The sequence below is a fragment of the Leucoraja erinacea genome, chromosome 8 (genome assembly GCF_028641065.1).
Source record: "Leucoraja erinacea ecotype New England chromosome 8, Leri_hhj_1, whole genome shotgun sequence".
Classification (NCBI taxonomy): Eukaryota; Metazoa; Chordata; class Chondrichthyes; order Rajiformes; family Rajidae; genus Leucoraja; species Leucoraja erinaceus.
In genome coordinates, this window is record NC_073384.1 from 63,598,538 (window position 1) to 63,615,821 (window position 17,284).

At 38.8% G+C, this 17,284-nt stretch overlaps 1 protein-coding gene across 2 annotated transcripts in view; it reads left to right on the forward strand.

Annotated features, from left to right (window-relative positions):
- The window catches only part of LOC129699773 (echinoderm microtubule-associated protein-like 6), a 197,234-nt gene that overhangs the window by 118,890 nt on the left and 61,060 nt on the right, over positions 1-17,284 (forward strand). For both annotated transcript variants that reach the window (XM_055639846.1, XM_055639845.1), the window contains exons 26-28: positions 1,983-2,159; positions 4,144-4,345; positions 7,863-7,989. In XM_055639846.1, the coding sequence (XP_055495821.1) occupies positions 1,983-2,159; positions 4,144-4,345; positions 7,863-7,989 (506 nt within the window). The remainder of the gene's footprint in view (positions 1-1,982; positions 2,160-4,143; positions 4,346-7,862; positions 7,990-17,284) is intronic.

Below are 17,284 nucleotides of genomic sequence, written 5' to 3' on the forward strand. Positions count from 1 at the left end.
TATGGCATTGTATTTTGTTTCCAATCCTCTGGTTGCCACAAGCACTTCTATTAGTATCTTCTAGCTTGATCATATTGAATGGCACGGTGGAACCTGAGGATCTAGTCCTGCTCATGTTTTCTAGTGTTCTTTCCCAGCAATTTCTACCGGAATTGATGGCACACTTAACAGACAAATTGAAATGGTTGCTTAATGACATAATGATGTATATATTCTCAAAACATATTCTCAAAACATTATCCGTTCATAAGCTTTGAATCTTGGAAGTTTCATGTATTTTTTTTAGTTTCCAAAGTTGTTAAGAAAATATAGAATGGAACTAATTTTATCACTGAGCAATTATTCACACTCTGAAAGTGGCACAATAAGTTGAAAATAGAAACGGTGAGCCAGAATTATAACTGGCTAGACGTTATTCACCACAGTTGGTGTGCCCTTTTAAGTTTGTGACCTTTTGTGGAGAAATTGCTCTGAGAAAGAAATAGAAATGGCGCCATGCCCACAGAAAATTTGACTTTGACTTTGTAGGGCAAACAATCATATCTTCATAACCTATTTGACCTGAAATGTTATTGATTAATACATAATATGAGCTGTGGCCTGTATTAGAAAGGTTAAATCTGGATCAAATTATGTGCAGAAATGTTTTTACTGTAACATCTGGCCATTGTACTATTCAATTGGCATCATCAGTAATACTATGCTTTGTCAAGCAGCACAGTGACTTAACTCCCTCTCATTTGCACCCCTACTCCCTACAACCTGATGATGCTTATCTAGTGCTAGTAATGTGAATACAAGGCGAGCACAAACATTTAAAAGTGAACCAGTGCCAATAAGTGTCAGTCAAATCCAGTTGAGTCAAATCAAGTCGTCGGGATTATTGTCATGCACAAATACAATTATGTACAAGTTCAGTGAAAATCATGTTTGCAATAGCATCATAGGCGCATGGATTTGGATAAATACCCAAAAACATAAATTATGCATAAATTATATGTAAATTATACATAAAATTCTGCAAGATAATAAAAAGATAACAATATATCAATGCAAACAAAATTATGAGAGGCATAGAAAGGGTAGACAGTCCAAACCTTTATCCCAGGGTGGAATTGTCCACACTAGTGGACATAGCTATAAGGTGAGAAGGTGAAGGTTTAATGGAGATGTGTGGGACAATTTTTTTTACAGAGAGTAGTGGAGCTTTGAAACGCATTACCAGGAGTGGTGGTGGAGGCAGATACGATAATGGCGTTTAAGAAGCTTTTAGATAGGCATATGGAAATGCAGGGAATATTGGGATATGGAGATAAGCAGATTAAATCAGTTAGATAAATTAGATTGAACTTCTGCAGTCATACCACATCTAGTTGTGGGTATTGCTGACGGTTTAACAGCTGTTTGATGGAGGATGAGGATCCAACTGTGAAATTAAAGCAACAGAGATGCACTGGATTGATTCTAGGAGTAAAGCAATTGTTCTGTAAAGAGAGATCAAATATGATTAGCCCAATTACTGGAGTTTAAAAGAGGAGAGATAATGTCATTCATAAAGACGCGATCATGAGGAAGATTGACCGTCTAAAGTGTGATTCCTATAAAAGAAGCTTAGAAAAAAGGTTTTCTTAAAATAAGGAGTCAGCCATTTTGGAAGACTTGAGATGTTTCCTTCTGCTATAACTCTTTGAAAATTCTCTGCATAAACCATGGTTCCTACAACATAATAAAGAGGCATGATTTGTTCACAGAAATTTTGATTTTAAAACTTTTCTCCTTGAGTCAAATGCAGAAAGCTTCTGATGGCATATCCTAGGACAATTGCATGTCTTCAAAATTCTTCTTGGTAGAGTTCTACCTGCACCAATTATTTATTTATAATTGCCAAATAATATTGTAATAAGACAAGATCATCTATTCTGTTAGAGAATAACAAATGTTGATTGAAATGTATTTAAGATCAAATCTTTTTTTTAATGCAGATAGAGAAAATAGACTGGGCTACATGGACATGTGTTTTAGGACCCACTTGTGAAGGAATCTGGCCTACCCATAGTGACATAACGGATATCAATGCAGCCTGTCTAACTAAAGGCAGAAAACGTTTGGTCACTGGGGATGACTTTGGTTTTATTAAGCTCTTTTCGCATCCCGTCAAGGTAAATTAATGTTCAGGAGAATTATTTTACTAGACACATTTGTAAAAATAGGCGGCCATTCAATTCATCTTTCTTATGAACATGTTTCATTCCAACATTTATGTTTGTGTCACAACAATGCTTCCTTAGTCAAATTATGCAGTTGTACAGACTTTCAGAAATATGCATTTTTCTATTGTTATGTGGTGCTTTTATACAGTTTGTGTAGAATATGTGTGCTCAATCAGTTCTTAACGACTAACAAAATCCATTGCAGCATGCACTGACTTAAAGGTAGACAAAATTGCTGGAGAAACTCAACGTGTGCGGCAGCATCTATGGAGCGAAGGAAATGGGCAACGTTTCGGGCCGAAACCCTTCTTTAGACTGATATATGCGGTGAAGAAAGGAAGAGAAGGAGCCGGAGGGCTGAGGGAGAGCTGAGAAGGGGAGGAGACAGCAAGGGCTACCGGAAATTTGAGAAGTCAATGTTCAGGCCACCGGAATGCATATGAGGTGCTGCTCCTCCAGTTTCCGGTGGTGCTCACTCTGGCAATGGAGGAGGCCCAGGACAGAAAGGTCGGATTTGGAATGGGAGGGGGAGTTGAAGTGCTGAGCCACAGGGTGATCAGGTTGGTTAATGCGGACCGAGCGGAAGTGTTCAGCAAAACGATCGCCAAGCCTACGCCTAAGATTATTCAAATGTTATTTTCCTTTGATAAATCCACATGTTGACTGTTAATCCCATTATACTTTTCAATATGTTCTGTCATCACAGGCTTCTTTATAGATTCCAGCACTTGACGCCCTTGCTTCTTCCACAACTGTCTTTGCAATTTCGTACACGTATTAATTCTGATATTAGAATAACAAGGTAGTCTTGTTTCAGCTGGTCCTCTTTTCTTAAATAGTGATGTCATGTTTGCAAAGTTTCAATCCATTAAAATAATTCTAAAATCTATAGAATTTTGGAAGATATCACCCAAAGCAATTTCGGGCACCATATCTGAGGAAGGATGTGCTGGCTCTAGAGAGGGTCCAGAGGAGGTTTACAAGAATGATCCCAGGAATGAGTAGGTTAACCTATAATGAGCGTTTGTCGGCACTAGGCCTGTACTCACTGGAGTTAGAAGAATGAGGGAGGACCTCATTGAAATATACAGAATAGTGAAAGACTTGGATAGAGTAGATGTGGAGGGATGTTTCCACTAGTGGGAGAGTCTAGGACTAGCAGTCATAGCCTTAGAATTAAAGGACGTTCTTTATGGAAGAAGATGACGAGAAATTTCCTAAGTCAGAGGGTGGTGAATCTGTGAAATTCTTTGCCGCAGAAAGCTGTAGAGGCCAAGTCAGTGGATATTTTTAAGGCAGAGATAGATAGATTTTTGATTAGTACAGGTGTCAGAGGTTATGGGGAGAAGGCAGGAGAATGGGGTTTGGAGGGAGAGATAAATCAGCAATGATTGAATGGTGGAGTAGACTTGATGGGCCGAATGGCCTAATTCTACTCTGATCACTTATGAGATGACCAAAGTTTATACTGTCTCCAAAGTCAGCAATTGTCACAACTATGTGCTGAATAGCCGTACTTTATCAGCTTTCAGGCTCAACAATGTCTCTAGTACCTGTACTGTTTTTTGATGAATGCTTACTTCAGTTCTTCATTCCTTGTGCACAGTTACTGCTTGCATGTTTGTGCATTTTCTGTGAAGGAAGATGCAAAGTAGTTGGTTAATTACTTTACTCTTTCCTTATTCCCCATAATAAATTCTCCCATCATTGTATGGTACCCACTCTTGTCTCCAAGGATTAGATTTTGGCACCTTTCTTGATTATGTAATGCAATGCAAAGTGCGACTTAAGAAGCCAGAAGTTACAGAAATCCAGCAACCAAAATCATTAAGTAGTGAAATAAACAAAAATAACACACTTTTTTAATAAACTATAAAGATTTTACAGAAAATGTATATACGTCTATTACAACTGCAAATCTTTTTCATTTCAGGGTCAATATGCAAAGTTTAAAAAATATGTGGGCCACAGTGCACATGTGACGAATGTGAGATGGGCACAAGATGATAGTTTGTTGCTGTCAGTGGGTGGTGCCGATACTGCTCTGATGATCTGGAGTCAAGAAACTGATGGACACAGGGACAAGAAGTCCGTGGACAGTGAGGAATCTGATACTGACACTGACGAGGATGGAGGTAGACTCAAAATGTATTCATCATTTTAGATGCCCACTGTTATTGTGAAACAGCTATTTTGGGAAAAATGATAGGAATTAATAAATGTAACTAGAGTTCATTACAGATTGTCAACATGGTTTTGTGTGTTGGAGATCATGTCCAACCAATCTGATTGGGTTTTTTGAACTAAGGTTGATGATGTAGTTTATATGGATTTCAGCAGCATGTTTGATAAGGGTCCATGTGGTAGGCTGTGCTAGAAGGTTAGATCGTATGAGATCCAGGAAGATCTAGCCATCCAGATACAGAATTGGCTTAATGCTAGTATACGAAGGGCGGTGGTGGAAGTTTGTATTTTGGACTGGAGGCCTGTGACTAGTGGTTTGCCTCTGGGCCCTTTGCTGCTTGCCATCTATATCAACGATTTGAAAGAGAAATATAAGCCATAATTAGTAAGTTAGCAGATTACTCTAAAATGGGTGGTTTTGTAAACAGCGGGATCTTGATCAACTGGATAATTGAGCTCCATTTACCATTCCTCAAAACTGTAGGGTCCTCAGGAGAGTTGTCGAACATAGGGATCTTGGAATATGTACATCCCTGTAAGTGTCATCACAGATAGATAGGATAATGAAGAAGGCTTTTAGCACACTGGCCCTCATCTGTCAGGAAATTGAGTAGCAATGTTCATTCAGCATAGAAACCGGCCCTTCAGCCCAACTTGCCCATGTCGACCAAGATACCGCGCGTTGAGAGGACGGGACCTATATTACTATAACTCTCATCTTGTTTGTTATTATGTCTGTCTGAATGTCTGTCCATGTGATCCTGAAATTATGCCAAAACAGTACACGATAGCGCTACAATTACAGTGGTGGAGAAAACTGGGCCAGCGGTGGTTTACCTGGGGAGGTGAGGAGGGAGTTTTGGAGGATTGAGGGAGAGGAGGGGGTAGGGAAGGAGAGGGAGATGAAAGTGAGGAGGGAGAGTGGGGGTGTGGGATGGCGATTGGGGGAGGTGAGTGGGCGAGGAGTAGGGAGGGGATAGGGGTTCTGGAAGGAGGAGGGGTGTGACTGAGGGTAGGGGAAAGGAGAGGGAAGGAGAGGTGGGGCAGGGGAGGAGGAGAGGGGAAAGAAGAGGGAGGGTGAAGAGGAGGGTGAGGGAATGCTGGGGGAATGAAGGAGGGTAGGGGTAGGAAGAGGGATGGCGAGGTAATGGAGGAGGGGAGGGGGAAGAGAGAGGAGGGGAGGGAGGGTGTGAGGGGAGTAAACAGAGGAGGGTGGGTAGAGGGTGAGGAGTGGGAGGATAATGGAGGAGGGGAATAGGGGACAAGAGGAAGAATGAGATGCGTTCACATTGATCTTATTTTTTTACAAGTTATTGCCATTCTAAACTGTAAAAACGCCAGCGCAGTTGGGGGCTATGGGTGAGTGGTGGAATATTGCGTTCAGGGAACAGTGACAGGGACCTAACGGGTTGCACTTGGTCCACTAAAACTCTCACCTTGTTTGTTAGTCTGTCTGTGTCTGTAGTCTGATCCTGAAACAATGCCAAAACAGTACACGATACACTACAACTTTTGGCCCAACTTACTCACCATTGTCTTGTGATGTGTTGTATCAACTTTCATTCAGATTGATGGTATATTTTACAAGTAATTCAAATTTTAAACTTTACAAAACCCCACTATGCAAAGTCTCTTCCATCTGCACTGGCAGTTAGCAGTGTATGATGTCACAATGGTATCTCATTTACATAAACTGCCCATCAGCAGTGTTCCTCCCCACAATTACATCACAATGGCATCTCATTTACATTTAAAAATGAGATTGTTTTTCAAAAACACAGCAGCTTCCACCTCACAATGACGTCAAGGGGGTAGGGAGGGGAGAGGGGTTATGGAGGGAGGGAGTGAATGAGGGTAGGGGAAAAGGGAGGGAGGAGAGGTGAGGGAAGGAGGAGAGAGAGGAAAGAAGAGGGAGGGTGAAGAAGAGGGGGAGGCAGTGCTGGGGATGAGGGGGAATGGAGGAGGATGGGTGTAGGAAGAGGGATGACGAGGCGCACTTTTGGAGGGTTGCTGTGACCCACGTCACAACGAGGATCTTTGGCGTCACAACAGGAACCGCCAGCCGCGCAGTTGGGGGCTATGAGTGAGTGGTGGAATATTGTGTTCGGGGATCAGCCCTCCCGTGTGACAGGGACCCAACGGGTCCCACTTGGTCTAGTATCCCTCTAAAGCTTTTAAATGATGTTGTGGTAGTTGCCTCAACTACTTCTTTTGGCAACTCATTCTATTTACACACCACCCTCTGTGTGAATAAATTGCCTTTCAGATTCCTAGTAAATCTTTCCTCTCTCACCTTAAACCTATGTCCCCTGGTTCTTGATTTGCCTTCTGCGAGTAAGAGACACTGCATTTACCCTATTGATTACTTTCATATACATCTCTATAAGATTACCCCTCACATCCTACATCCCAAGAAATAAAGTCTGAGTCTTCCGAATCTCTCCTTATTTCTCATGCCCTCAAGTCCTGACAACATCCTCGTACTCTTTCCAGCTTAACAACATCCTTCCGAAACTTGCAGGGTGATCAAAATTTAACACAATACTCCAATTGTGGCCTCACCAACGCCTCGTACAACTGTAACACAACATTCCAACTTCTGTACTCGGTATTTCAAGGATCTATGTACCTGTACTCCTAGACCCCTCCACTCTACAACATCCCCCAGTGCCCTACCATTCACTGTAAAGTCCTGCCCTGGTTTGACTTCCTAACATGTAACACCTCTCTGTTATGTGCATTAAGATTCAGATTCAATTTTAATTGTCATTGTCAGTGTACAGTACAGAGACAACGAAATGCATAAACGCTTTGACAGCTGCCAAAGCCTCTCTCCTAGCTTAGCTAACAGTTAAACTCCATCAATCATTCTAATCTCAACTAATCAAGATCCTGCTGCAATTTTTGCCAATTATCTTCACTATCTATTTCCTATGGGTGATGTTAAAGACTGTTTCCTTTGCATTCTCATAATTTTTCTGAATATCTCTTTATTGAAACCCTGCCATTACTGTCTCTTGGGGTCAGACATCATTGCTCATTGGGTAGGGTGATTCCAAACAATCTTTATACATCAGCAAATAACTTCTCCCTAAATGATGATGGCTAACTTTCAACAGTGCTGACTGATTTTCAATAGTGTTGAAAAGTAAAGATATTGGATTCCTTATGTGCACAACCCAAATATATTATGGGTAGTGCTAGCTACACCTAATAATCATTTTCACAATGAGGCAGCATGAGGATGATGTGCCAGTATTCTTTTGAATGGACGTGACCTAGAATTGCAATTCTCATATCCATTTTTGGGAAGTTTTGGTCTTGTGTTAACAATATTTGCCATTAGATCAATAGTTTTAATACTGTAAATTATGCTTTTTAAAAATTAACAAATGTAAACTTAAACAATATTTCAACAAAGAAAGATAGATATAATGCCATAGGAAATATATTTTTGGATTTCTCTAGGGTATGACAGTGATGTTGCAAGAGAGAAATCCATCGATTACACAACCAAAATCTATGCAGTTAGTATCAGGGAGATGTCAGGCACAAAGCCTCCTCTACAGCCAAAAGAAGTTTCAACAGAGGAAAGGTATATCTTTGAAGTTATTGGTTTAAATGTTTGTGATGCTGGTTATATAATTGTAAGTTAATGAGCTTTTTGTTAGCTTCTGATTACTTTTAAGATTTTTCTTACTCTCATTGCTGATATGTGTTTATATGTGATATGGAATATTCCCAGCACGTTAACTAATGGTTTGGTATATTAGTCTGCATTTGCTGGCACATGGGCTCTGCTTAGCTAATGCATTTCACAAGGCCAACCTACTGTACAAAGCCAGCTCCAAACGTAATGGTGAAACTCTGTGCACTGATGGTGATTGGCAAGGGTAGGTTAAAATAAACACTACCGATGAAATGCTAAGATAAACGCTTTGACAGCTGCCAAAGCCTCTCTCCTAGCTTAGCTAACAGTTAAAATTCAAAAATATTTATTATTTCTTAAATTCAAAGCATTTCAAAACTAGCAAAAAAAATCAATTGAAAATAATTATTAAATGTGAAAACTATTAAAAAGCACACAAATAAAGAAGAAAACATTTAAAAACAATTGAAACATTTAAACCGACTAAGTGGCATAAAATAAACATTAATTGAAACTTTGGTCGGTTGCAGCTGAATAGAGTCGCCATTCCTTTGCCAGATGGAATTTGGCACGGGTTGAATAAGTGAATTTCCCCCCCCCCCCCCCCCCGCCCCAAACACTCTGCCATGAGACTTCATGAGGTGTCTAACATTGGAGCATAGTAGGAAAGCACTGACAAATAGCTAGTGTCAAGTTCTGGACTATCCCCCTATCTTGCATGTAAGCATTGAATATAGAGAATCAGAGCTATTACTATTAGTACATTACAACACAGCGATATGAACATAATTGAGAAAATAGCAAATTAAGATGGGATCTAAGCAACCAGTTCAGACAGGACAATTGGTTGTTAATTAGTCAGGAGACGGCAGTAAATAACCAAAGTTGAATAATAATAATAATAATATCTTTTATTGTCATTGCACATAAGTGCAACGAGATTTGGTATGCAGCTTCCATCCGATGTCGTAACTTTTTTTTAATTTTAATTTTTTTATTATTTATTTCAAACAGAATAAAAAGCAAGTGTGAAACAGCATATAAAAAAACAAAACAAGAATATTTATAAAGTGTCATAAACAATATCTATAAATAAATGAAATCGCATTTGTCCAAAAAGGAGCAGGAAGAAGCCAAAGCTTATTAATTCCCACCCCTTATTCAACTGCTTGTAATTGTCTTATACTAATTTAGCAGCTATATGTACACCATATGTACACCAGCCACTATATTTACACCAAATTATTTACATTTATACACTAATCAAATATTTACAAAGCCATACAAAAAAGATAGAAAAAGAAAAGAAAAAAACCTCATATACTATACTGTATCTTAGTCATATATACAACCCATCACTCTATAATCACCCTTCCCAATACAATCAGTATAACAAATATCCCACTCACAATCGCCTATCCTCATCCCAATATCCTTTTTAAACTGAATTATGCTTGTGCTAAGTTTTATCTCCTGTTCCAGACCATTCCACAAATTCACACCACAGATTGCTATGCACATACTTTTAAGTAACTAAGTAACTAATACAATTTAGATTTAGGTATCCCGAGAACATGGTTTGTAAAAGAACATTAAAACAGTAAAATAGTCAAAACAGTTCAAACAGACTAAAGTGCAGATGTGTCTGTGCGATGTGACCATCCGAGGGAGACAGTCCATGGGGGTGGGGGGGCACTCAGCAGGGCTGGTTCAGAGCCGCTATAGCTCTGGGAATGAAGCTGTTCCTGAGTCTGGAGGTGCGGGCATAGAAGGCCTTGTAATGTCTGCCGGAGGGAAGTAGTTTGAACAGTCCATTACAAGCATGTGAGGAGTCTTTATGGATGCTGATGGCCTTCCTGAGGCACCGTGTGTGGTAGATGCCCTCCAAGGCTAGTAGCGGTGTCCCAATAATCTTCTGCGCTCTGTGGACGATGCGCTGAAGAACTGTCCTCTCCGCCTCTGTGCAGCTGAGATACCACACAGAGATGCCATACATTAATATGCTCTCTGTGGTGCAGCGGTAGAAGGTTGTCAGCAGCTGTTGGGGCAGACCAGTCTTTTTTAATGTTCTCAGGAAGAACAGTCGTTGCTGTGCCTTCTTGACCAGCACAGCGGTGTTGGTGAACCATGTGAGGTCCTCTGAGATGTGAGTGCCCAGAAACTTAAAGCTGGACACTCTCTCCACACTGTCCCCGTAGATGGAGATTGGGGCGTATTCTCCATTATGTGACCTCTGAAGTCAATAATCAGCTCCTTGGTCTTGAAGGAAACGGGGGCGGCATGGTGACGCAGCAGCAGTGTTGCTGCCTTAATGCACCAGAGACCCGGGTTCGACCCTGACCAAGCGTTCTGTCCGCACGGAGTTTATACGTTTTCCCCGTGACCGTGTGGGTTTTCCCCCCCCAAGTGCTTCGAGTTCCTCCCACACTCCAAAGATGTACAGGTTTGTCGGTTAATTTGGCTTTGTTACAAATTGTATATTGTTCCTACAGTGTAGCACAGTGCTAGTATACGGGATGATTGCTGGTCAGCACGGACGTGGTGGGCCGATGGGCCTGTTTATGTGCTATATGTCTTTAAAAAAAGAAACAGGAAATATAGAACAGTAAGACAAACTAGGCATTGTCTCCAAAAAATGTTTGTGACCCAGAAGCTGATTGCATTTTTATTGGCAAACTTGCAGATAAACACAAGCCCAAATAATTGTACTTTTGAGATAGAAAAATCCGTCAACTGAGTTGACTGATAAAAGGGCTACACTGTTACCAGTTACATTTGGAAAATATATATTATCTATTTGATAGTAAACTATACCTGGTACATATAAAAATATCTGTCTCAATGCATTCAATACAAAAGTGCACACAACAGTTTATACAATGCTGTTAGTTACTCCACATTAATCTAGTTTTCAAATGTTTAAAGGTGCCAGTCTGCCATACATGTGTATACCATTACAAAAAAATGCATTGACTTGATGTATGCGATTGCTGTTCATTTATTTATGATCAGTGTGAGCTTCGTAAACACCAGGTGACTCTTGCCTGAAATGCCTGAAGAGTTGAATAATCTTTCATTAGTTACATCTTTGCTAGTACATGTGGAGTGGTAAAATGAAAGGTGACATGATCATGAATGCTAAACCACACTTGGAAAGTAACCACATTTACAGGACATTAGATAAGAATTGACGGAATAATGGTAATTTTAGATTTAAAAAAAAACAGGGATTGTAATTATATTTTATCGAATGTTTGTAGTTGATCTTAAAGGCTTCTGAATTATTTCATCATTCAGACACAATGGATTAGCACAATGCAATGAAATAGACTTAAGCAATATTAAAGCGGTAATTATGAGGGTAATCAATTTTTGTTCTTTTTTTATTGTGCAAATAAATTGACAGTTTTTTTATTGAGCAAGGGTTAAGGTCAGTTACCAACCAACTCTTTTGCTGTGATGTGACAATTATTTTGAAGTGAATGGTGTATATTATATAGCAGTAGAGTATTGCAGTAGTTAACAACTGCATGCTGTACAAAACTTGATATTAATAAAATTCATAGTAATAGAAACATGTCCTCTTGTATGCACTAAATATGTATTGTATTAATGTGAAATTAAAATATCTCAGCTGGAAAATTGAAATAAATGTAAACTGCTATAAATATACAATAGTTTGGACATCATTAGTAGACAGAGAAACAGATAATATTTCAATGCAGTGGCCTTTCAACAAAATCAATCCATTGAAAGGTCATCATCCTGAAATAATAACTGTTTCTCTGTCCACAGATGCTACCAGACATGCATTGATGCAATATATTGATGTATTTTTTCAATATTGAATTTGAGAAATGGAGTTCAAACCCCCTATAATGCTACATTATACATTTAGTGGATGCAACAAAGGACAAACTCTTCAATTTTCTGCAGTTGGGATTAGGCTCCTTCAACTGCTCTTCAGTCAGCATTTATATTAGGGCATTGACCATATTTTCTGAATTACAATGGTAATTACACCTCAATAGTATATTTGCTCGATAGCACATTGTGATTTATAGAACATGTTTGTTGTATTTCACGCAGTATACCACCTGAGTATAATGATCTCCAATTTGTTATACAATTGTAATCCATATAATGATTTAGAGGGCTATTTCCAGGTGGAAGATTTATGCAAATTTGGTTTACCTCCATATCAATTATTTAATTTCATGAAAATAGAACTTCACATGTCAATTTTAGTTCTTAATTGTGGGTATCCAAATAATTCCTTCAACCTATATTATAAATTGACCTAGAAGCACATTGATGTTGGTACCTAGAAGCACAAAATGTTGGTACCTGATTCCGAGACGACTTGGTTTAAGGTCCACCAGTACCAGCTAACAATAGACCTAAGCTGCTTTGCTTGTTTGCTTTAATATGATGGTGCAAAACGAATAGTGTGAACAATATGATGCAAAGTACCTTGCTATTTTATTTAGTAATATGCTTTTTTTGTGAATTTACTACATATTGGTCTACCATTGTACAATTTTATTATTATCTTGTTCAGCTGGTAAGAAACACTTAACACTATTATATTTTAACTTGCTTTCCTTTGGAGGCAGGGAATTGTCAAGTAAGTATTATGTATACACTTTTATATAAGCATATTTAATAAACGTTTATAAGTTGCACTACAATACAAGTGTTTTGTGGTATGCAATTTGGGGTCAAACATGTTTAAAATTATTAGATGCCCTTGATCTTTTTGGACCGTTATTGTGCAAAATATACAGTGAAGTCAGCCTATTTCTCAACTAGTATTGCCATTTTGAAAATCTAAGTGATAAAGAATTATTTTCTGTATGATCAGTTTTACACAGACCTATATGTTACACTTAGATCTAAACAAATATTAGTTCTCAAACAATTAGTGATTGAATACATATATAATTCTTTAATCTGGATTAGAATAATTTATTCCTGAGCCCATTTAAAACAAAGAGCATTATTATTACAGCTTATACTTATGTTTTGCCTTTTCATGTAAGAGAGTGTGAAGCCAATGTCAGATCTTGGGAAGGGAGTTCAACGAGTAGAACAGTAAGAATTGAGTTTTGCCACTAATGCGAGTGAAGTATACAAAAGGCTCATGACGGAGGAACAAGGAGATTAGAAAGTTGTATAAACTGGCTAAAATCATACAGGGAGGTAGGGATGAGCATGAAGGAATTATGTTTTTAAAAATGTAATTAATGCATTGAAGGATTGTATAGTGTTACTTTCTAGGTCTAAGAGGGCATATATAACATATAACCATATAACAATTACAGCACGGAAACAGGCCATCTCGGCCCTACAAGTCCGTGCCGAACAACTTTTTTTCCCCTTAGTCCCACCTGCCTGCACTCATTACCATAACCCTCCATTCCCTTCTCATCCATATGCCTATCCAATTTATTTTAAATGATACCAACGAACCTGCCTCCACCACTTCCACTGGAAGCTCTTTCCACACCGCTACCACTCTCTGAGTAAAGAAGTTCCCCCTCATGTTATCCCTAAACTTCTGTCCCTTAATTCTGAAGTCATGTCCTCTTGTTTTAATCTTCCCTATTCTCAAAGGGAAAAGCTTTTCCACATCAACTCTGTCTGTCCCTCTCATCATTTTAAAGACCTCTATCAAGTCCCCCCTTAACCTTCTGCGCTCCAGAGAATAAAGACCTAACTTATTCAACCTATCCCTGTAACTTAGTTGTTGAAACCCAGGCAACATTCTAGTAAATCTCCTCTGTACTCTCTCTATTTTGTTGACATCCTTCCTATAATTGGGCGACAAAAATTGTACACCATACTCCAGATTTGGTCTCACCAATGCCTTGTACAATTTTAACATTACATCCCAGCTTCTATACTCAATGCTCTGATTTATAAAGGCTAGCATACCAAAAGCTTTCTTTACCACCCTATCTATATGAGATTCCGCCTTCAAGGAACTATGCACGGTTATACCCAGATCCCTCTGTTCAACTGTATTCTTCAATTCCCTACCATTTACCATGTACGTCCTATTTTGATTTGTCCTGCCAAGGTGTAGCACCTCACATTTATCAGCATTAAACTCCATCTGCCATCTTTCAGCCCATTTTTCCAAATGGCCTAAATCACTCTGTAGACTTTGGAAATCCTTTTCATTATCCACAACACCCCCTATCTTGGTATCATCTGCATACTTACTAATCCAATTTACCACACCTTCATCCAGATCATTGATGTACATGACAAACAACAAATGACCCAACACAGATCCCTGAGGCACCCCACTAGTCACCTGCCTCCAACCCGATAAACAGCCATCCACCCTTACCCACTGGCTTCTCCCATTCAGCCACTGTTGAATCCATCTTGCTATTCCTGCATTTATACCCAACAGTTGAACCTTCTTAACCAACCTTCCATGAGGAACCTTGTCAAAGGCCTTACTAAAGTCCACATAGACAACATCCACTGCTTTACCCTCATCAATTTCCCTAGTAACCTCTTCAAAAAATTCAAGAAGATTAGTCAAACATGACCTTCCAGGCACAAATACATGTTGACTGTTCCTAATCAGACCCTGTTTATCCAGATGCTTATATATATTATCTCTAAGTATCTTTTCCATTAATTTGCCCACCACTGAAATCAAACTAACAGGTCTATAATTGCTAGGTTTACTCTTAGAACCCTTTTTAAACAATGGAACAACATGCGCAGTACGCCAATCCTCGGGGACTATTCCCATTTCTAATGACATTTGAAATATTTCTGTCATAGCCCCGGCTATTTCTACACTAACTTCCCTCAATATATGATAGTAACGGAGGACAGGAGAAAATTAAATAACAATTTTTGAGTATGCATTGAGACCACAAAATATGTTCGAATATAGAAAAGGTAATAGAGGGATTTAAAACAATTTAAAGTAGGTATGAATGGTATTGTAGAGATGAACGCAAGTGATGTTTTTGATGAATTGCATAACGATTTCAAAACTCTGCACAGTCAAAATAGATGGTAGAATCATCAAGCAGCTCTGGGCAGGTTGTCTGTTAAGCGAGTGGAATCAAGAACTCGTGGGCATAGGATTATGGTGAGAGGAGAATGATTTAATAGGAACTTGAGGGGCAACTTTTTCAACACAAGCAAAAGTTGCACAATGTACAACATTTGTGGGTATATACAACACTGTCAGAGGAAGTAGTTAAATCAGGTTCATTAACAACATTTAAAAGAGATTTGGACAGATGCATTGATAGGAAAGGTTTAGTGAAATCTAGCCAACGCGGGCAATTCGGACTACCTTAGATGAGATGTCTTAGACAGCATGGTGAGTGGGGCTTAAGGGGTATTTCCATGCTGCATGACAATCCTATGATTCATAATGGGAGTGATAATATGACTGGGAAGTCAAACCATAAAGTCTGGATTTTATCTTAAAAAAAAGAGAATTGTGCAACATTTGAGGTGAGTCATACATCACAATGGAAATTGAGAAATCAAGAGTATAAAGTGGTCATGCTGGATATTATTAACATAATATTAGCTCTCCATAAACCTACTTATAATTAAAATAAATTGGCATGAATTTATACTACTGAGTTTAAGGTCCTGCTCAAGCATATTCAACATGTTATCCGTAGATAATTTGCACATCATCATTTATCATTTGTGTAGGAAAGAACTGCAGATGCTGGTTTAAACTAAAGGCAGATACAAAAAGCTGGAGTAACTCAGCGGGTCAGCATCTCTGGAGAAAAGAAATAGGTGACGTTTTGGGTCAAGACCCTTCAGACACCCAGAGAGTTGTGCATTTGTGGATTTTTTTGCCTCAGAAGGCTGTGGAGGCCAATTCACTGGATACATTCAAAAGAGTTAGATAGAGCTCTTCGGGCTAGCGGAACCAAGGGATATGGGGAGAAGGCAGGAACAAGGTACTGATTGTGGATGATCATCCATGATTACATTGAACTCGAAGGGCTAAATGGCCTCCTCCTGCACCTATTTAATCTTTTAGGACCGAGATGAGAAAAACATTTTTCACACAGTGGTGAATCTCTGGAATTCTCTGCCACAGAAGGTAGTTGAGGCCAGTTCATTGGCTATATTTTAGAGGGAGTTAGATGTGGCCCTTGTGGCTAAAGGGATCAGGGGGTATGGAGAGAAGGCAGGTACAGGATACTGAGTTGGATGATCAGCCATGATCATATTGAATGGCGGTGCAGGCTCGAAGGGCCGAATGGCCTACTCCTGCACCTATTTTCTATGTTTCTATTATCTATGTATCTATGTATCCAGAGATGCTGCCTGGCTTGCTAGGTTACTCCAGCTTTTTGTGTCTATCATTTGACATTTGTTCAAGATTTCTATGCATTAGAATGACAATGCAACTTTAGACATGTAATCTACCACCTATAAGTAATAATCTCAGAAGCATGACTCTCATCTCTAAGGTGGTGTTATGAGGAAGAAAACTTGAGTGTTTTGAATGTTCAATGGAAGGATTGTTTAAATGGTTTTCCATAATGTTTTGGAAAGATATTTTGTTTGGGGCAAAAAAAAAAAACCCAACATATCTAAGGGAAAAAGATGATTAAATACTTTTTATTTGAAGATACTTTTAATTGAAATCAATTATCTTAAATACTCTCTCGTAGCCAGCATGTTCAATCATTTTGTTATGGCTTTGTGGCACCAAATAGATTTCTATTTGTGGGAGCTTAAAAATTAAACCATGGGTTTATATGTTTATAACTTAGCAATGAAAAGCCTCCACAGAAAGTCTAATAAGATATCTAAACATCCTTTCATTGATTTAAAGATGAATCATGAAATTAGGAAATTTTCCATAAGGTAAGTAATTTTAAAACAACAGCATTAAAATAATTTTTACTTTATCTAGTAAAGGGGTTCCAAATTTATATTCATTAAAAGTACTCGTCATAACCAGAACTGGTATTATTGTGAATGTTTTTTGGAAGAAATGTTATTTAAAGGGAAGTAATTAGTGTATGGGCACTAAAATGGTGATAGAGTACCATCTGGCTTTGTATTCCCTTGCTGACATACAATTCAATTGATGACAATTGTACCAAATGTCAAAGACAAGCAAAGCCAGCAACCAGCACTCTGCACCATTTTAGGTTTTGTGACCATTTACAGGTTTACACTTCACAGTATTGTTCAATTTGTTCATCGTAGAAAATCAGAT